Source organism: Heptranchias perlo, unplaced genomic scaffold (assembly GCF_035084215.1).
Source record: "Heptranchias perlo isolate sHepPer1 unplaced genomic scaffold, sHepPer1.hap1 HAP1_SCAFFOLD_65, whole genome shotgun sequence".
In the NCBI taxonomy this organism is placed as follows: Eukaryota; Metazoa; Chordata; class Chondrichthyes; order Hexanchiformes; family Hexanchidae; genus Heptranchias; species Heptranchias perlo.
This window is the reverse complement of record NW_027139677.1, coordinates 1,643,003-1,657,836: the sequence shown is the minus strand read 5'-3', so window position 1 is coordinate 1,657,836 and position 14,834 is coordinate 1,643,003. Positions and strand designations below refer to the sequence as shown.

At 44.0% G+C, this 14,834-nt stretch overlaps 1 protein-coding gene across 1 annotated transcript; it reads left to right on the top strand.

Moving 5' to 3' along the window:
- The first annotated feature begins 1,709 nt into the window (after positions 1–1,709).
- On the top strand, positions 1,710–3,118 carry LOC137318121 (probable G-protein coupled receptor 139). Its single transcript, XM_067981095.1, has 2 exons — positions 1,710–1,779; positions 2,184–3,118. The coding sequence occupies exons 1-2, from the start codon at positions 1,710–1,712 to the stop codon at positions 3,116–3,118; spliced, it is 1,005 nt and encodes a 334-aa protein (XP_067837196.1).
- Positions 3,119–14,834: the final 11,716 nt, after the last annotated feature.

The following is a 14,834-nucleotide window of genomic DNA, read 5'->3' as shown; positions in this document are numbered from 1 at the left end:
TACATCTGGTATACGTGTAGATGTACCACTAGTACTGGAAGGGCAGGATCACCCCTCGTTTAAGTCCACGGGTACCACAAGTACCAGAGAACCAAGGTCAACCACAGTGTAATTGTAGATGTACCACTAATGCCGGAGGAGCGCGGTCACCTCTAGCTTAAATGGAGGGACAAGACAAGTCGACAGCGAGTATGGTGACCAAAGTGTAAGTGCAGAGGTGCAACTGGTAGGAGAAGAGCACGTCACATCTAGTGTGAGCGGAGGGATACCACCAGTACCAGAGGAGCGTGGTCACCATTAATGTAAATGTCGGGGCACCACTTGCAGAGGAGGAACACAATCACACCTAGTTTAAGTGTAGGGTTACCACAAGTACCGGAGGAGCACGGTCACCTCTAGTATATGTGTACGGTTACAAGTACCGGAGGAGCACGGTCACCTCTCGTGTATGTGTAGGGTTACCACAATTACGGTCGGAGCATGGTCACCTCTCGTGTATGTGAAACGGTTACCACCAGTACCAGGGGAACACGGTCACCCCTAGTGTATGTTTGGGTTACCACAAGCACCAGAGGAGCACGGTCACCCAGAGTGTATGTTCAGGGTAACCACAAGTGCAGAAGGAGCACTGTCACCTCTCGTGTCTATAAAAGGGTTACTCCAAGTACCGGAGGAGCATGGTCACCCCTAGTGTATGTGCAGGTTTACCACAAGTACAGAAGGAGTATGGTCACCTCGAGTTAATGTGTAGGATTACAACAAGTACCAGAGGAGCACGGTCACCGCTAGTGTAAGAGTATGAAACCACTGGTCCCATAGCAGCAACTTACCTCGAGTGTAAGAGCACGGTATCACTAGTACCGGGGGAGCCCGGTCACCTCCAGTTTAAGTATTGGGCGCTGCTAGAACTGGAGAACCATCGTCACCGGTATTGTCAGTGTAGGGATAACACAAGTATCAGAGGAGCATGGTCACATCTAGTGTAAGTGTAGGTGTACCACTCGTACATGAGGGGCACGGTCATATCTAGTGTAAGTATAGGGTTCTCGCAGTCGTGGAAGAGCACGATCAGCTCTTTTTTAAGTGTACGTACGTTCAATATCAGAGGTGAACGGTAACCTGAAAGGTAAGTGCAGGTCCCACTAGTACCAGAGGAGCACGATCAACTCTGGTGTAAATGTAGGTACGACTAATATCGGAAGAGCACTGTCTCCATTAGTGCAAGTGTGGGTGCCGCTAGTGTCGGAGGAACACGTTCACTTCTGATGCTGCATGACTGCGGTCATCACCAATGCGGCAGGATTAAGTTCAGCGCTTCTACTGGATGAGTTGGGCCATTGGGAGTGAATCAAGAGCAGGGTCAGGGCGATTACTTCAAAGGTAGCTGCTGACACCAGTCATGTGGCAATAGGGTCAGGAGCAGGACTGGGAGATTCCACATTCCATTTGTAAAGAATGTTTTAATTGTTTTTTTTTTAAACTGCCCAATACAAATTTTACTTTGTCTTTTAATCTGATGTATCAAACAAGAAAACAAGTTACCTGAGTCTATTTGTTCAATGACTGCAACTATTGTTCATTGTGATGTAACCTGATTGACTCCCTGGATGATTGATGTGTGTGTAAATATAGGGATCCCTTCTCCCGCCTCAGCCGTGCGCTCGTCAGAGTCTTGCAGCTCCGACAGAATTCATCCATTCTCACAGAAAATGGGGCAAGTAACTATTCTACAGATAAAAGAAATTTACTACCCGATTCTCGCAGCCGTCAGTATCCCCGGTGAGCAATTGTAACATATTTCCTGTTAATCCATGTTAACTGTCTCACTGTTCTTACTGCATGTTTGATAAGGTAAGGACCAAATTATGAAAAGTTGGTCCGCCCTTTCTGCGTTCCCCTTAATCTGATCATTTTGCAATGTTCTTTCCAGCTCTAACATACAGTTTTTAGTCGATTTCGGGACCGCCTTGTCACCCCGTGCAGAGTGAGCGCTGCAACAGTTCATGAACATGTGTCAGTAGCTTTCCCTGGTAATCGCTCCAATATTAATCCTGTTCTCACCCTGAACCGTGTTAACAATCTCACTGAATGGAGTAAAATGGTCTCAATGGTTATCTCCATATACTGCATGCTGTAATTCAATCAGACACAGGCATATTATTTCTCTCCTCTCTTTCTTACAGCGAACTTGATGACAATTGTGATTCTCTCACGAGGAAACTGCGGCCTTTCCAAGTGTATCTCTGTCTATATGGTGGCGATGGCAACAGCTGATCTGCTGGTCATGATCATCAATATAATCGTGTATTTTATTTTCAGTTATCACTTCCCACTTTCATTCCTCTCCCACACTCCCGTGTGTAGGCTCATTCTATACATGACAGTTGTCACCCTCGATTTGTCTGTTTGGTTCACCGTCTCCTTCACATTTGACCGTTTTGTCGCTCTCTGCTGCCAGAAGTTTAAAACCAAGTATTGCATCGAGAGAACTGCGGCCGCGGTTATAACAACTGTTTGTGTTCTTACCTTTTTAAAGAACTTTCCCCTTTTGTTTCTATATGCACCCGAACGAATAATTAACAAAGTGCAGTGGGGCTGCTGGGTAAGTGAGGCTATTCTCTCCTCACCTCTAATTATAGCGTACAGCTGGTTTCACGGCATCTGGCGGGTTTGGCTTCCTTTTACTTTCATTGCCTTGTTTAATTCTTTGACGATCAGACGGATTTTAGTGACCAGTCGAGCTCGCAGGGGACTCCGGGGTCACAGCAGTGAGAATCAGTGTGATCCAGAGATGGAGAAACGAAGGAAATCCATCATTTTACTCTTCACTATATCGGGCACTTTTATACTATTGTGGCTGACAGATGGCGTGAGTTTTCTGACGAACAGACTGACAAACATCAATCAATACCGAGGCGACCGCACAAACCCAGCATATATCGCCACCGAAACCGGAGCGATGCTGAAGTTTTTGAGTTCCTGCCCAAACACGTGTATTTATGCAGCTACACAAAGGAAATTCAGAGAAGAGCTGAAAAAGCTGCTGAAATCTCCCTGGACACTGATTCTAAGATTGTTTAAAAATCAAAGAAATACGAGCATTAATATGAAGTTTTAGCAACAATTCCATCTTAGACTGGGGATCTCTCTCCTTACAGCTACTTAAAGATGGTTCTTGTAAAAACTCACAGGTAGGCGATTATGTTTGTTCCACTTTGTAACATTTAACGCATCATTGACCGTGGGTTTCCACAGTTCGTTGTCTGAGTGACTGCTGCCAAATAACAACATTCCCTTTAACTATGAAAAGTGATGAAGTGAACTTTAATAGTGGAATAGAATATTTGATCAACGTGTTTAATATCCCTGTGCGAGGACGGAAATTCAATTCTACCGTGTAATTGATAGGAAGATCCACAAGTTTTAGGGAAAGATTCGATCGTTTAGAACTCCTGTTGAATTTACATTTTCTCGGAGGTTTGATGAACACGGTGCTTGGACTGAAGTCAGCTGCACCGGCCGCTTCATCCCTTCTCCAGGGAATAAGGAGCGGAGCCGCTGTCTCATTCGCAGTCTTGCGAGGTTTCACCATTTTTGAATGTTAATTGTTGTTGCGTTGTTTTACCTGCTTTTTCTGAGATCTCGATTAATGAGAAATAGCTGCAGGCTGCCCAGCAACATTAAAATAAAGTTTCACTAAATGTGAACTTGGGAAATCTGAGTGTTATTAACCTGAATCATCAACCCGGTAAAACTGGTAAAATAGTGCAAGAATTAACAATTCATAATAACCTTAATAATCGGGACATTCCAGGCCAGGATCTCAATCAATACTCTCAGATATTGAGATGGAATAATCCGCTCTGTGTGTTGGTGCTCAGACAGTAACATGCAATACCCCCTGCCCGTTCACTAACTGATGTTGTACTGGCTTCCCCAGGGCAAGGCTTTGTAATTGGAGTTCCGTCCTGTACCACTTCAGACCTGGGTTTGAGAGCGTTGCTCGATACTAAGGCATCAGGTGAAGAATTGAGCCAATTAATTAACATTTTGTCCACTCGCCAGTTCCTGTGCCTCGGATGAAACTGTTTCCCAATATATGGGATGTCCCATATCCCAGTGTATTGGTTGCAAATTGGAAGATGTCGATGAGAGACTGCCACTGGGACTGGCTAAATCCATCGTGCACACTGCAGGATGTGTGAGAACATCAGAGGAGATGTCTCTGACTGTTTCCACTGTTCCATTCAGTATACCCGGTTACACATGGAATACAGCCAGCGCTGTGTCCGCTCGCTCCTTACACACTCTGTGATTGATGGGCACCACAGATATTGATTGCTGTGCTGGTTTTAATTTATTTTATATTTATTATCTTCCAAGTGTTTTATTTTGGACAGCCGGTTTCTATTTTTATGGCGGTGCCTTCCATCTAACGAATGTCTGTAGTTCTCCTGATGACATTGTTTTCCGCCCAGTGCTGGAATTTCCAAACCAGAACACAAGGGGAGAAGGGGCGGTGGTAGTTCAGGTTACAGCTCTTACATTGCCTGTCTATGATGGGTCAGGGTCAATGAGAAGAACAGTAATCGAGCTCGGAGTTTGATAAAGAGTTCCCAACAGTTGCACGTTTCGGCCTTTGATGGTATCTCTAATCTTCCCATGTCCTGGTCAGTATTTATCCCTCAATAAACAGAATTATAACAGATTATTAGGGGTGAAATTGGACACGGGCGGAGACACAAAACAGGTGGAATCTCATTCGCCGGCGGTTGAAGGAGACGCACGATATTCTGTTCTATTGAAGTCAATGGACTGAATATCAGACGGATCGTATGAAATGCGACCGATGGGATCCCGCCCATTTCATGTTCGCGCCAATGCCCAATTTCAGCCTATTTGGCCATTTATCACTTTGCTGTTTGTGGGACCGTGCTGCGCGCAGATTGATTTCCACATTTCCTGACATTACAACAGTGACAACACTTCAAAAGCCGTTCCTTTTCTGCGAGAAGGCGCTTTATCATTGGAGGGGGTAGAAATTCATCTCGGGCAGTAATTTCACATCGCCGCCTGTTATCGGCAAGGCCCAATATTCTGTCCCATCGCCGCCTATTACAGGCACCGCCCCATATTCGTTTCCATCCACGCCAGTTAAAGGCCCGGCTCAGAATTCGGTTTCATCGCCACCTGTCACAGACACGGCCCAACATTCGGTCCTATTGAAATAAAACTGGTAGAGAGATGAAACTTTCCCAGAACATCAGGATTTGTCTGTGAGAAATGTCTCCGGTAATTTGAACGCTAACTTTGTTTCTCCGTCTGGAGCCGGGACTGATATTCGGCAGCAATTTTACAATCAAGATTCTCAGCCAAGGAGCAGACTCCCAGAATGCACCAGTAAAGTTTGAGTCTCTCTCACGCAGCAACACAACTCCCGGAATGTAGCAGTGCCTCATTACAATTCATTGCGTTTGACTATCAATTCAGTAATACAGCATAACCCCACTCCGCTCTGCTGTTGAGTCCAGTAAAGTACTGGGCAGGGAAGGCGTGTCTGACAAACATCAAACTGTGCCGCCCTCTGTGAGTGACCATGCTGTTAATCAGAATAATATTAATTGTTGTAAAGGCACATTCCAATTTTCCGTGTGCAGAAACATCAAACATTAATTTTAATATGAGGAAAATCTTCCAGGCTCTCTCACCGGCGTCAGATGCACCCGCTAAATTGTCCGGACTGCACTGAGCTCAGGCGAGGTTTAATGGTCAGGTGATAAATGCAAAATAATTCACCTCCATTTTTAAACTTTTCAATGGTGAGGGAGGGTAGACTGCCCACCATATCTTCAGAACATTAAAATCATAGCATCGTAGTATCCTTGCATGCTACAGAACAGGCGGAAGCCATTCGGTCCACCTTGCCTGTCCCGGCTCTTTGAAAGAGGGATCCATTTGGTCCCATTCCCCTCCTCCTTCCCCTTTACCCCTGCTAATTTTTGCCCTGCAAGTATTTTTCCAATTTCCTTATGAAAGTTACTATTGAATCTGTTTCCACCGTCCTTGCAGGCAGTGCATTCCAGATCATCACAATTCTCGGCGTAAATCTTTTATCTCGTGTCGCCTCTGGATCTTTTTCCAATCTCCTCAAATCTGTGTCCTCTGGTTACCGACCCTTCTGCCTCTGGAAACAGTTTCTCCTTATTTATTTCAACAAATCCTTTCATGATTTTGAACACTTCCATCAAACCTCCTCTTAATCTTCTCTTTTCTACGGAGAGCAACTCCAGTCTCTCCAAATTACACTCACCCCTGGTAACATTCTAATTAACCTCTTCTGGACAGCATCTAAGACCTTTACATTTTTCACAAATTGCGGTGGTCAGAATACTCCAGCTGAGGCCTAACTAATGATTTATAAAAGTTTAGTATAACTTCCTTGCTTTTGTACTTTATGCCTCCATTAATAAAGCAAACTTTGAAATTGTACTCTGCATACCCAAATCCAGGTCAATAATGTATACCAAAAAGCAGTGGTCCTAATACTGTGCACTTGGGAACACCACTGTAAACTTCCCTCCAGTCTGAAAAACCAACGTTCACCACAACTCTCCGCTTTTTTGTATCCACGCTGCGACTGTCCCTTTAATCCCATGGGCTTTATTCTTGCTGAAAATTATATTTTGTGGTAATGTATCCAATTCCTTTTGAAAGTCCATGTACAAATCACCAACCGCACTAACCTCATCAATCATCTCCGTTACTTTATCAAATAACTCGATCAGGTTAGTCTAACACGATGTTCCTTTCAGAAATCCCTGATGACTTTCATTTATTATCCAAGTGCCAATTAATTTTGTCCCGGATGAGTGTCTCTAAAAGTTTCCCCATCACAAATGTTAGGCCGACTGCCCTGTTCATCACTTACAACTTTTTTGAACAGGGGTGTGCATTTGCAATCATCCAGTCCTCTGGCACCGTCCCCATATCTAAGGAGAATTGGAGGATTGTGGCCAGAGCCTCTGCAATTTCCACCCTTCCTTCCCTCAGTAACCCAGGATGCTTTCCATCTGCATCGGGTGATGTTTATACTTTGAGAACTGCCACTCTTTTAAGGATCTCCTATTTATCTATTTTCAACCTATCCAATATCACTACTACATCCTCCTTTGCTGCTACAATGGCAGCATACTCTTCTCTGGTCAAAACCAATGTGAAATATTCATTTCGGACCTCGGCCATTCCCTCCGCCTTCACAAGAAGATCTCCATTTTTGTCTTTTATCGTTCCCACCCTTCATCTGACTACCCCTTTACTAATTATATGTTCATGTTCTCCCTTTCCCACTCTTATTCCCTTTTATGAATTTCCGCTGTACTTTCTATATTCAGCCATGTTTTCTACAGTATTATGTACCTTAAATTTGTCAGAAGCCTCCTTTGTCTGTTTCATTGTAATTTCTATATCCTAAGTCATCCAGGGAACTCTAACTTTGGATACCCTTCCTTTCCCCCTCTTGGGAATGTGTGCAGTCTGTACCGGAACCTCCTCCTTCTTGAAGGCCTCCCATTGCGCAGTTATTGTTTTGCTACCAATTTTTAATTCCAATCCATCCGGAAAATCCACTTAGTATTCGTAAAAAACTTCCCTCTCGCTCCCAGATAACAGTACGGAGCAATTATTATAACTGCCTGAAGTCATCTCTCTTAGTAGAATATCTGTGGTGCAGCTCGATGCTTGTGTTGCCAAAAGAGTGTGGGTGATTATGAGATGCTGGTATGTGAATGTCTCCATGACTCGGATTTACACAATCGGTTTCATTCAATACATTCAGCATGGTCCTGGCACACGTTGCTGGGGCTGAAAGGCGCGCGAAAAGGCCAACAAACGGCTTTAATGTGAAATCCAAAGGTAAGAGCCCGCAGGGAGTAGAGATCCAAGTGTAAATGGATAACGCCGCTACTGAAATGGGGCTCCTCGACTCATCGCTCCATAAGTTAACAACTGTTTCCCAGGGAAGGAAGGAGTTTGAATCAATGACACCGTTGGAAATGACGAGGTTGTGCAATCAATTAATGCAGTTTTTCACACGTGGTCTTGACCTTTATAGCAAACTGGTTATTCAAAGTTGTTAACTTTTAGCTATCTTAGGAAGTAGTCTTCAACGAATCACATCAATTTATAACCTCAGATTCTTGTCGATGTTGTCGTTAACACTCAGCATTCTTTGGTGTTGATTTACTGTGATACATGGAATTGCCTGTGCAGCCGTTGCTACTTCACCTTATTATATCACTCTGCCCGTAGTTATTTGCTACTCAATTGCTACATAACTCTGATAAAATGTGTTTATGTCTATTAAGCGTCCGTCTGCCCAATTTTTACTATAAATTGCGATTTATAACTGTTAAATAGTGTTTAGTGCATGACGTTAACCTGACTTCTTCCTTGATGGTTTGACAAGAAATAGTTTGAGGATAACCTAATCGAGGGTTAGTAAATTAAATTTATTTTGATCCGAACTGAGTTAAATCGAGAACCGAATGAAACATCATTCAGCCCGACAGATACACTGAGAGGGAAAACCCCAGACAATTCCTCAGTGAGCATTTAAAAGAGGAAACCAAAGACTCGCCTGGTTCCTCGGCATATTTTTGTCAGTGTATCAATACCCAGTTTCCTAGAACAGAACCTCCACGACTTTGGAAAATGCATGAATTCAAAGCACAGGAGATTCTGTGCGTCTGTTGCTGTGTGCGGGCCACTTCAACACAACACAATGAGAAGACCTCTGTTCGCACTTCAGTTCAGCGCATCTAACTGGGTGGCCAGCTTTTGATTTGTTAAAATAGGGACAGGCACCACAGAACATGGCACTAAAATAACTACTTGGACAAATCATATAATCATCGAAATTTACGGCATTGAAGGACCATTCGGCCCAACGTGTCTGTGCCAGACCGAAAAAGAGCTATCATGCCTAATCCCACTTGTCAGCACTTGGTCCGTAGCCTTGCAGGTTATGGGATTTATTGAAAGGGCGGGTAAAGTTATTGGAACTATTTGCTCGGATGGAGGTTAATCATTGGCAAGGACTGATTAGGTCGAATGGTCTGTTCCCCTGTTAAAACATTCCAACATTTGACGATCAGTTAAAATTTTAAGAAAATGTCTGTAAACAAAGATGCCTATCGTTACATTGACGAGTAAAGTTCTTACTGTCTATTATTAGATCACTTATCAGGAGACAGGGGCCCCGTTGTATGAGGAGCCGCGTCTGATGTGGAAACCATCGCTTGAAACATTCACACGAAGGTGACAGAAGAATTATGGTTTTAATTACATATTTGTTAAGCGTCCAAGTTTCATTTGAGTTGATATTTACCAACTGCATTCTCATGGTCACAAAAGGAAATCAGAAATTTGACAAACGCATGCAATGCAGATTGATCAATTCCGGGCTCTCCAGAAGACTCACAGTTCATTTTCTGTTCATTATTACAAGTGATCATGATTTTCGGGACCGTGTCAATGGTGGTGGCCGCACTGGAAATACCAAACAAGGCCCACCTTATAAATTGCATCCCTATGCACATTACAATCCTCCCTCGGGAAAGAATCGGGCTTTGCCCCTTAGCGAACTCCCTAAGTGACCTTTTGAACGAATTCAAATTGACAACACAGGTGAGCAGCCTCAGATGGCAAAGGCAAATAACTATCCTTCAGTAATTGTTGGATCTTTCACGACGTGGGTCTGTGCTATTCCTACTCGTCGCTGTACTGCTTTGGCTACAGTGAAAATACTTTTGGAGCCTTTGGACCGAACCTGCAAACAAAGGTTGACTCAAATAAAACTGTGAACTGTGGGACTAGATGGACAGCAGGCTAATTGCCCCAAAATACTGGAAGGACCTGTAAACGGACTTGAAGTGATGCTTGGGATAGTGAATTTCAATTCCCGATTACAGTTACCCTGTTAAGTGTGTCTTATGTAACTGTGACTTCCGATTTGTGCAATCAAGCGTATTTAGACTTTTAACATATAATGTTAAGAGAAATGGTACACGATTATATGAAGCTCAATTATGGAAGATATTTAGATTGACTAATAAAGAGACAAATTCAGAAAATGAAGAAACAGTGCTAAAAGTAATAAATAGGCAGAGAGGGAATGCTATATCAGAACAAGGAGAGTCCATGGTTTGAATACAAGAACAGGCAGAAGGGTTGGGGATGAAGTTAATATGGTAATCATTCAGAACAACAAAGATTATAAGGAACGGCTGATCACAAAAGCCATCACTGGCGTATTTATGGAGGGTATATGCTGAAACAGGTTCAAAAGGAGTTAACATTTATAGAAAATAATAGGATCACAAATTTTATATCAGACAAACAACTGAAAATTTGGAAATCAGGTGCGGAGATTTGAATCGGCGTATTACACCAGGAAGCCTGTAAGCAGAATGACATTATTTGGGGACCGATCCCTGTTATAGTGGTAATACCATTCTTCGCTCTCGTCACAGTCGACGACACAAAAAGCATACCGGAAATAGTGGGGAACCAAGGGGCCAATGAGAGTGAGGAACTTGAAGCAATTATTATCAGTTGCGAAAAAGCACTTGAGAAACTAAATGGACTAAAAGCCAACAAATCTCCTGGACCTGATGGCAGTCATCGAAGGGTTCGAAAAGAAGTGGCTGCAGAGATAGTGGATTAATTGGTTATGATCTTCCAAAATTTCCTAGATTCTGGAACGGTCCCAGTGGATTAGAAGTCAGGAAATTTAACCCCGCTATTCAAGAAAGGAGGGAGAGAGATACAAAGGAAGCACAGACCAGTTAGCCTGACATCAGTCGGGAAAATGCTGGAATCCATTGTTAAGGAAGAGGTAACAGGGCACTTAGAACATCATAATATGATTAGGTAGAGTCAACATGGTTTTATGAAAGGGAAATCGTGATTGATAAATTTATTAGAGTTTTTTGAGGATTAACTAGCAGGGTAGATAAAGGGGAACCAGTGGATGTAGTATGTTTGGATTTTCAAAAGGCATCCGATAAGGTGCCACATAAAAGGTGTTTACGAAAGATAAGGGCTCATAGGATTGGCGGCAGCATATTAACATGGATAGAGGATTGGTTAAAGGACAGATAGTGGAGTAGCGAGAAACGGGTCATTTTCATGTTGGGAGGCTGTAACTAGTGAGTTACCGCAAGGAACGGTGCTTGGGCCTCAGCTATTTGCAATCCATATTAATGACTCGGATGAGGGACCGAGTGTAATGTATCCAAGTTTGCTAATAATAGAAATCTAGGTGGGAAAGTAAGCTGTGAGGTTGACACAAAGAGTCTGCAGAGGGAGAGAGACACGTTAAGTGAGTGGGCAAGAAGTTGGCAGATGGAATACAATTTGGTGAAATGTGAGGTTATTCACTTTGCTAGGAAGAATAGAAAAACAGAACATTTTTTAAATTGTGAGAAACGATTAAATGCTGGTGTCCAGAGAGACTTGGGTGTCCTGGAACAAGAAACTCAAAAAGTTAGCATGCAGGTACAACAGGCAATTCGGAAAGCAAATGGAAAGTTGGCCTTTATTGCAAGGGGGTTGGAATGCAAGAGTAAGGAAATATTACTGTAATTGTAGAGGGCTTTGATGAGACCTCACCTGGAGTAGTGCGTACAGTTTTCGTCTCCTTATCCACGGAAATATATACTTGCCTTAGAGGCGGTGCAACGAAGGTACACTAGATTAATTCCCGGGAAGAGAGTGTTGTCCTGTGAGTGGAGGTTGAGAGGTGATCTCATTGGAACTTGCAAGGTTCTGAGGGGGATTGATCGGTTAGAGGCTGAGAGGTTGATTCACCTGGCCAGGGGGCATAGTGTCAGGATAAGGGACCGGCCATTTAAGACTGAAATGAGTGCTGGGACTGCTCGTATTGCCCATATGTAGAAATGTACGGTGAGTGGTGCTCCACAGTGCTGTGTGCTGGGATTGCTCGTATTGCCCATATGCAGAAATGATCTGGATGTCTGAATCAGGGGAACAATATCACAATTTGCTGATGACACAAAATTTAGCAATAAGTAAAATTGTTCTGAGAACTGTGAAAAACTGCAGGCAGAAGTAGATAGTCAGGAAGGATGGGTTGGGAGGTGGCAGATACAGTTTAATGCAGAAAAATGTAAAATATTGGCAATCGGGGGAGGGCAAGCCCAGCTCAAGGGAGGTCCAAGATTTCCTTTTGCGCACGGAGGAAGACTTCTGCTCCTCTTGGCCGACAAAGAAACCAAAACAAACATTAATAATCTTACATTGGGCCTCTTCCGGCCCTTGATCCAGCTGCCAGCACGTTTGGCCTTGCAGGGAATCTACCATTGTTCCTCCGCTCAGGCCGTCGGTTGAAATAGCAGACCGGGCTCCGGTGACGTTATCAGAGCCCGTTCCGCATGTTTAAGTGGACTCCACCATTTTGGAATGTTTGTCCTGGCGGCCTGCAATTTCAAATTATAGGCGATCAGATCGGGCAGTAAAGGAGTCGTTAAGTCCCCCACTCTAGTTAACTGTCCCCTGCCTGGTTTCCGCCAGGTGGGTGGGGAGTTATAATCGAGGTCCGTGTTTCTCTAATTTTATATTATGTGGTTCTATGATTCTACAATTCCATTATAGAATGACTCACTAATTCTGTGCTTGTATGAATCTCTGGTTGTATGTTTCTAATTGCACTCAACCATCTTTGCACTAATATGGCACTAATACTTTCTGTCACCAGCTCATTAGATAATAGAAAGAAAGACTTGCATTGATAGAGCACCTTTCTCTGCTGCCCATAGCACTTTAGAGCCAATGACGTATTTTTGAATTGTCGCTGTAATGTAGTGCACAGCAAAGCCCCACAAACAGTATGTGACCAGATAATCTGTTCAGTGATGTTGGTTGAGGGATGAATATTGTCCAGGATAACGGGGAGAATTCCAATGCTCGTTCTCTCAATAGTGCCAAGGGATGTTTTACGTTCACCTGAGAGTGCAGAAGAGGCCTCGGTTTAACTTCTCACCCGAGAGGCGGCACGTCCGACTGTGCAGCACTCCCACAATACTGCACTGAAGTGTCAGCCTGGATTGTGTGCTCATGTTTCTGGACCGAGATTTCATCTCACAACCTTCTGAATCACAGGCGAGAGCGCTACCCACTGAACCACAGCAAACATCTGCAGTTATGCACTTCCTAATGTATTAATGCACCTTATTCTGTTTCCGTTGTTGCAAAGTTCATCTGACAGTTATGGTGTTGGACTTGTAACTCAGAAACAATAAGTTCAGATCCCTCTGCAACATTTTGGGAAATTGTTGAATTCACTCAATCTGGTAAATTGTAGGATTGCCCAGAAAAATAACAATACAAGTTGCAGTTAAAAAGAAGTAAATAAAACTTGAAATTATAAAACTCGTATCAGGTGGCCATGAAACTTCCGGATTGTCGTAAAAATCCATCTGGTTCACTAATGTCCTTTCGTGAAGGAATCCTGCCGTCCTTACCCGGTCTGGCCTACATGTGACTCCAGACCACAGCAACGTGGTCGATTCTTAACTGACCTCTGAAATGGCCTAGCAAGCCACTCAGTTGTAAAATCTGGCTGAAAAAGTCATAATAAGAATAAAACCGGACGGATCACTAGGCACCAGATACGACAAAGGCAAACCAAGCCCAGTGGACCCTGCAACGTCCACCTCAATAACATCTGGGGAATTGTGCCAAAATTGGGAAAGCTGTCCCACAGACTAGTCAAGCAACAGGCTGACATAGCCATACTCACAAATTCATATCTTTCAGCCAACGACCCAGATTCTTCCATCAGCATCCCTGGTTATGTGCTGTCCCATCGGCAGGACAGAACCACCAGAGATGGCGGTACAGTGATGTACAGTCAGGAGGGAGTGGCCCTGGGTGTTCTCAACGTTGACTCTGGACCGCATGAAATCTCATAGTATCAGGTCAAACACGGGCAATGAAAGCTTCTGCTGATTATAACCTACTGCCCTCCAGCAGTTGATGAATCAGTCCGCTTCCATGCTGAGCACCACTTGGAGGAAGCACTGAGGGTAGCAAGGGCACAGAATTTACTCTGGGTGGGGGACTTCAATGTCCATCACCAACAGTGGCTCGGCAGCACCACTACTGCCAGAGCTGGCCGAGTCCTGAAGGACATAGCTACCAGACTGGGCCTGAGGCAGGTGGTGAGCGAAGCAACACGAGGGAAATACTTACTTGACATCGTCCTCACAAATCTACCTGTCGCAAATGCATCTGTCCGTGACAGTGTTGGTAGGAGTGACCACCGCACAGTCCTCGTGGAGACAGAGTTCCATCTTCGCAACGAGGATACCATCCAACGTGTTGTGTGGCACTACCTCCGTGCTAAATGGAATGGATTCAGAACAGATCTAGCAGCGTAAAACTGGGCATCCATGAGGTGCTGTGGGCCATCAGCAGCAGCAGAATTGTATTCCATCACAAATTGTAACCTCATGGCACGGTTTCTACCTCACTCCACCATTACCAACAAGCCAATGACCAACCTAGATCAATGAGGAGTGTGGAAGAACATGCCAGGAGCAGCACCAGGCGTACGTCAAAATGAGGTACCAACCTGGTGAAGCTAAATCTAAGGACGACATGCATGCTAAACAGCGGAAGCAACATGCTATTGACAAAGCTAAGCGATTCCGCAACCAACGGATCAGATCAAAGCTCTGCAGTCCTGCCACATCCAGTCGTCAATGCTAGTGGACAATTAAACAACTAACGGGAGGAGGAGGCTCTGTAAACAT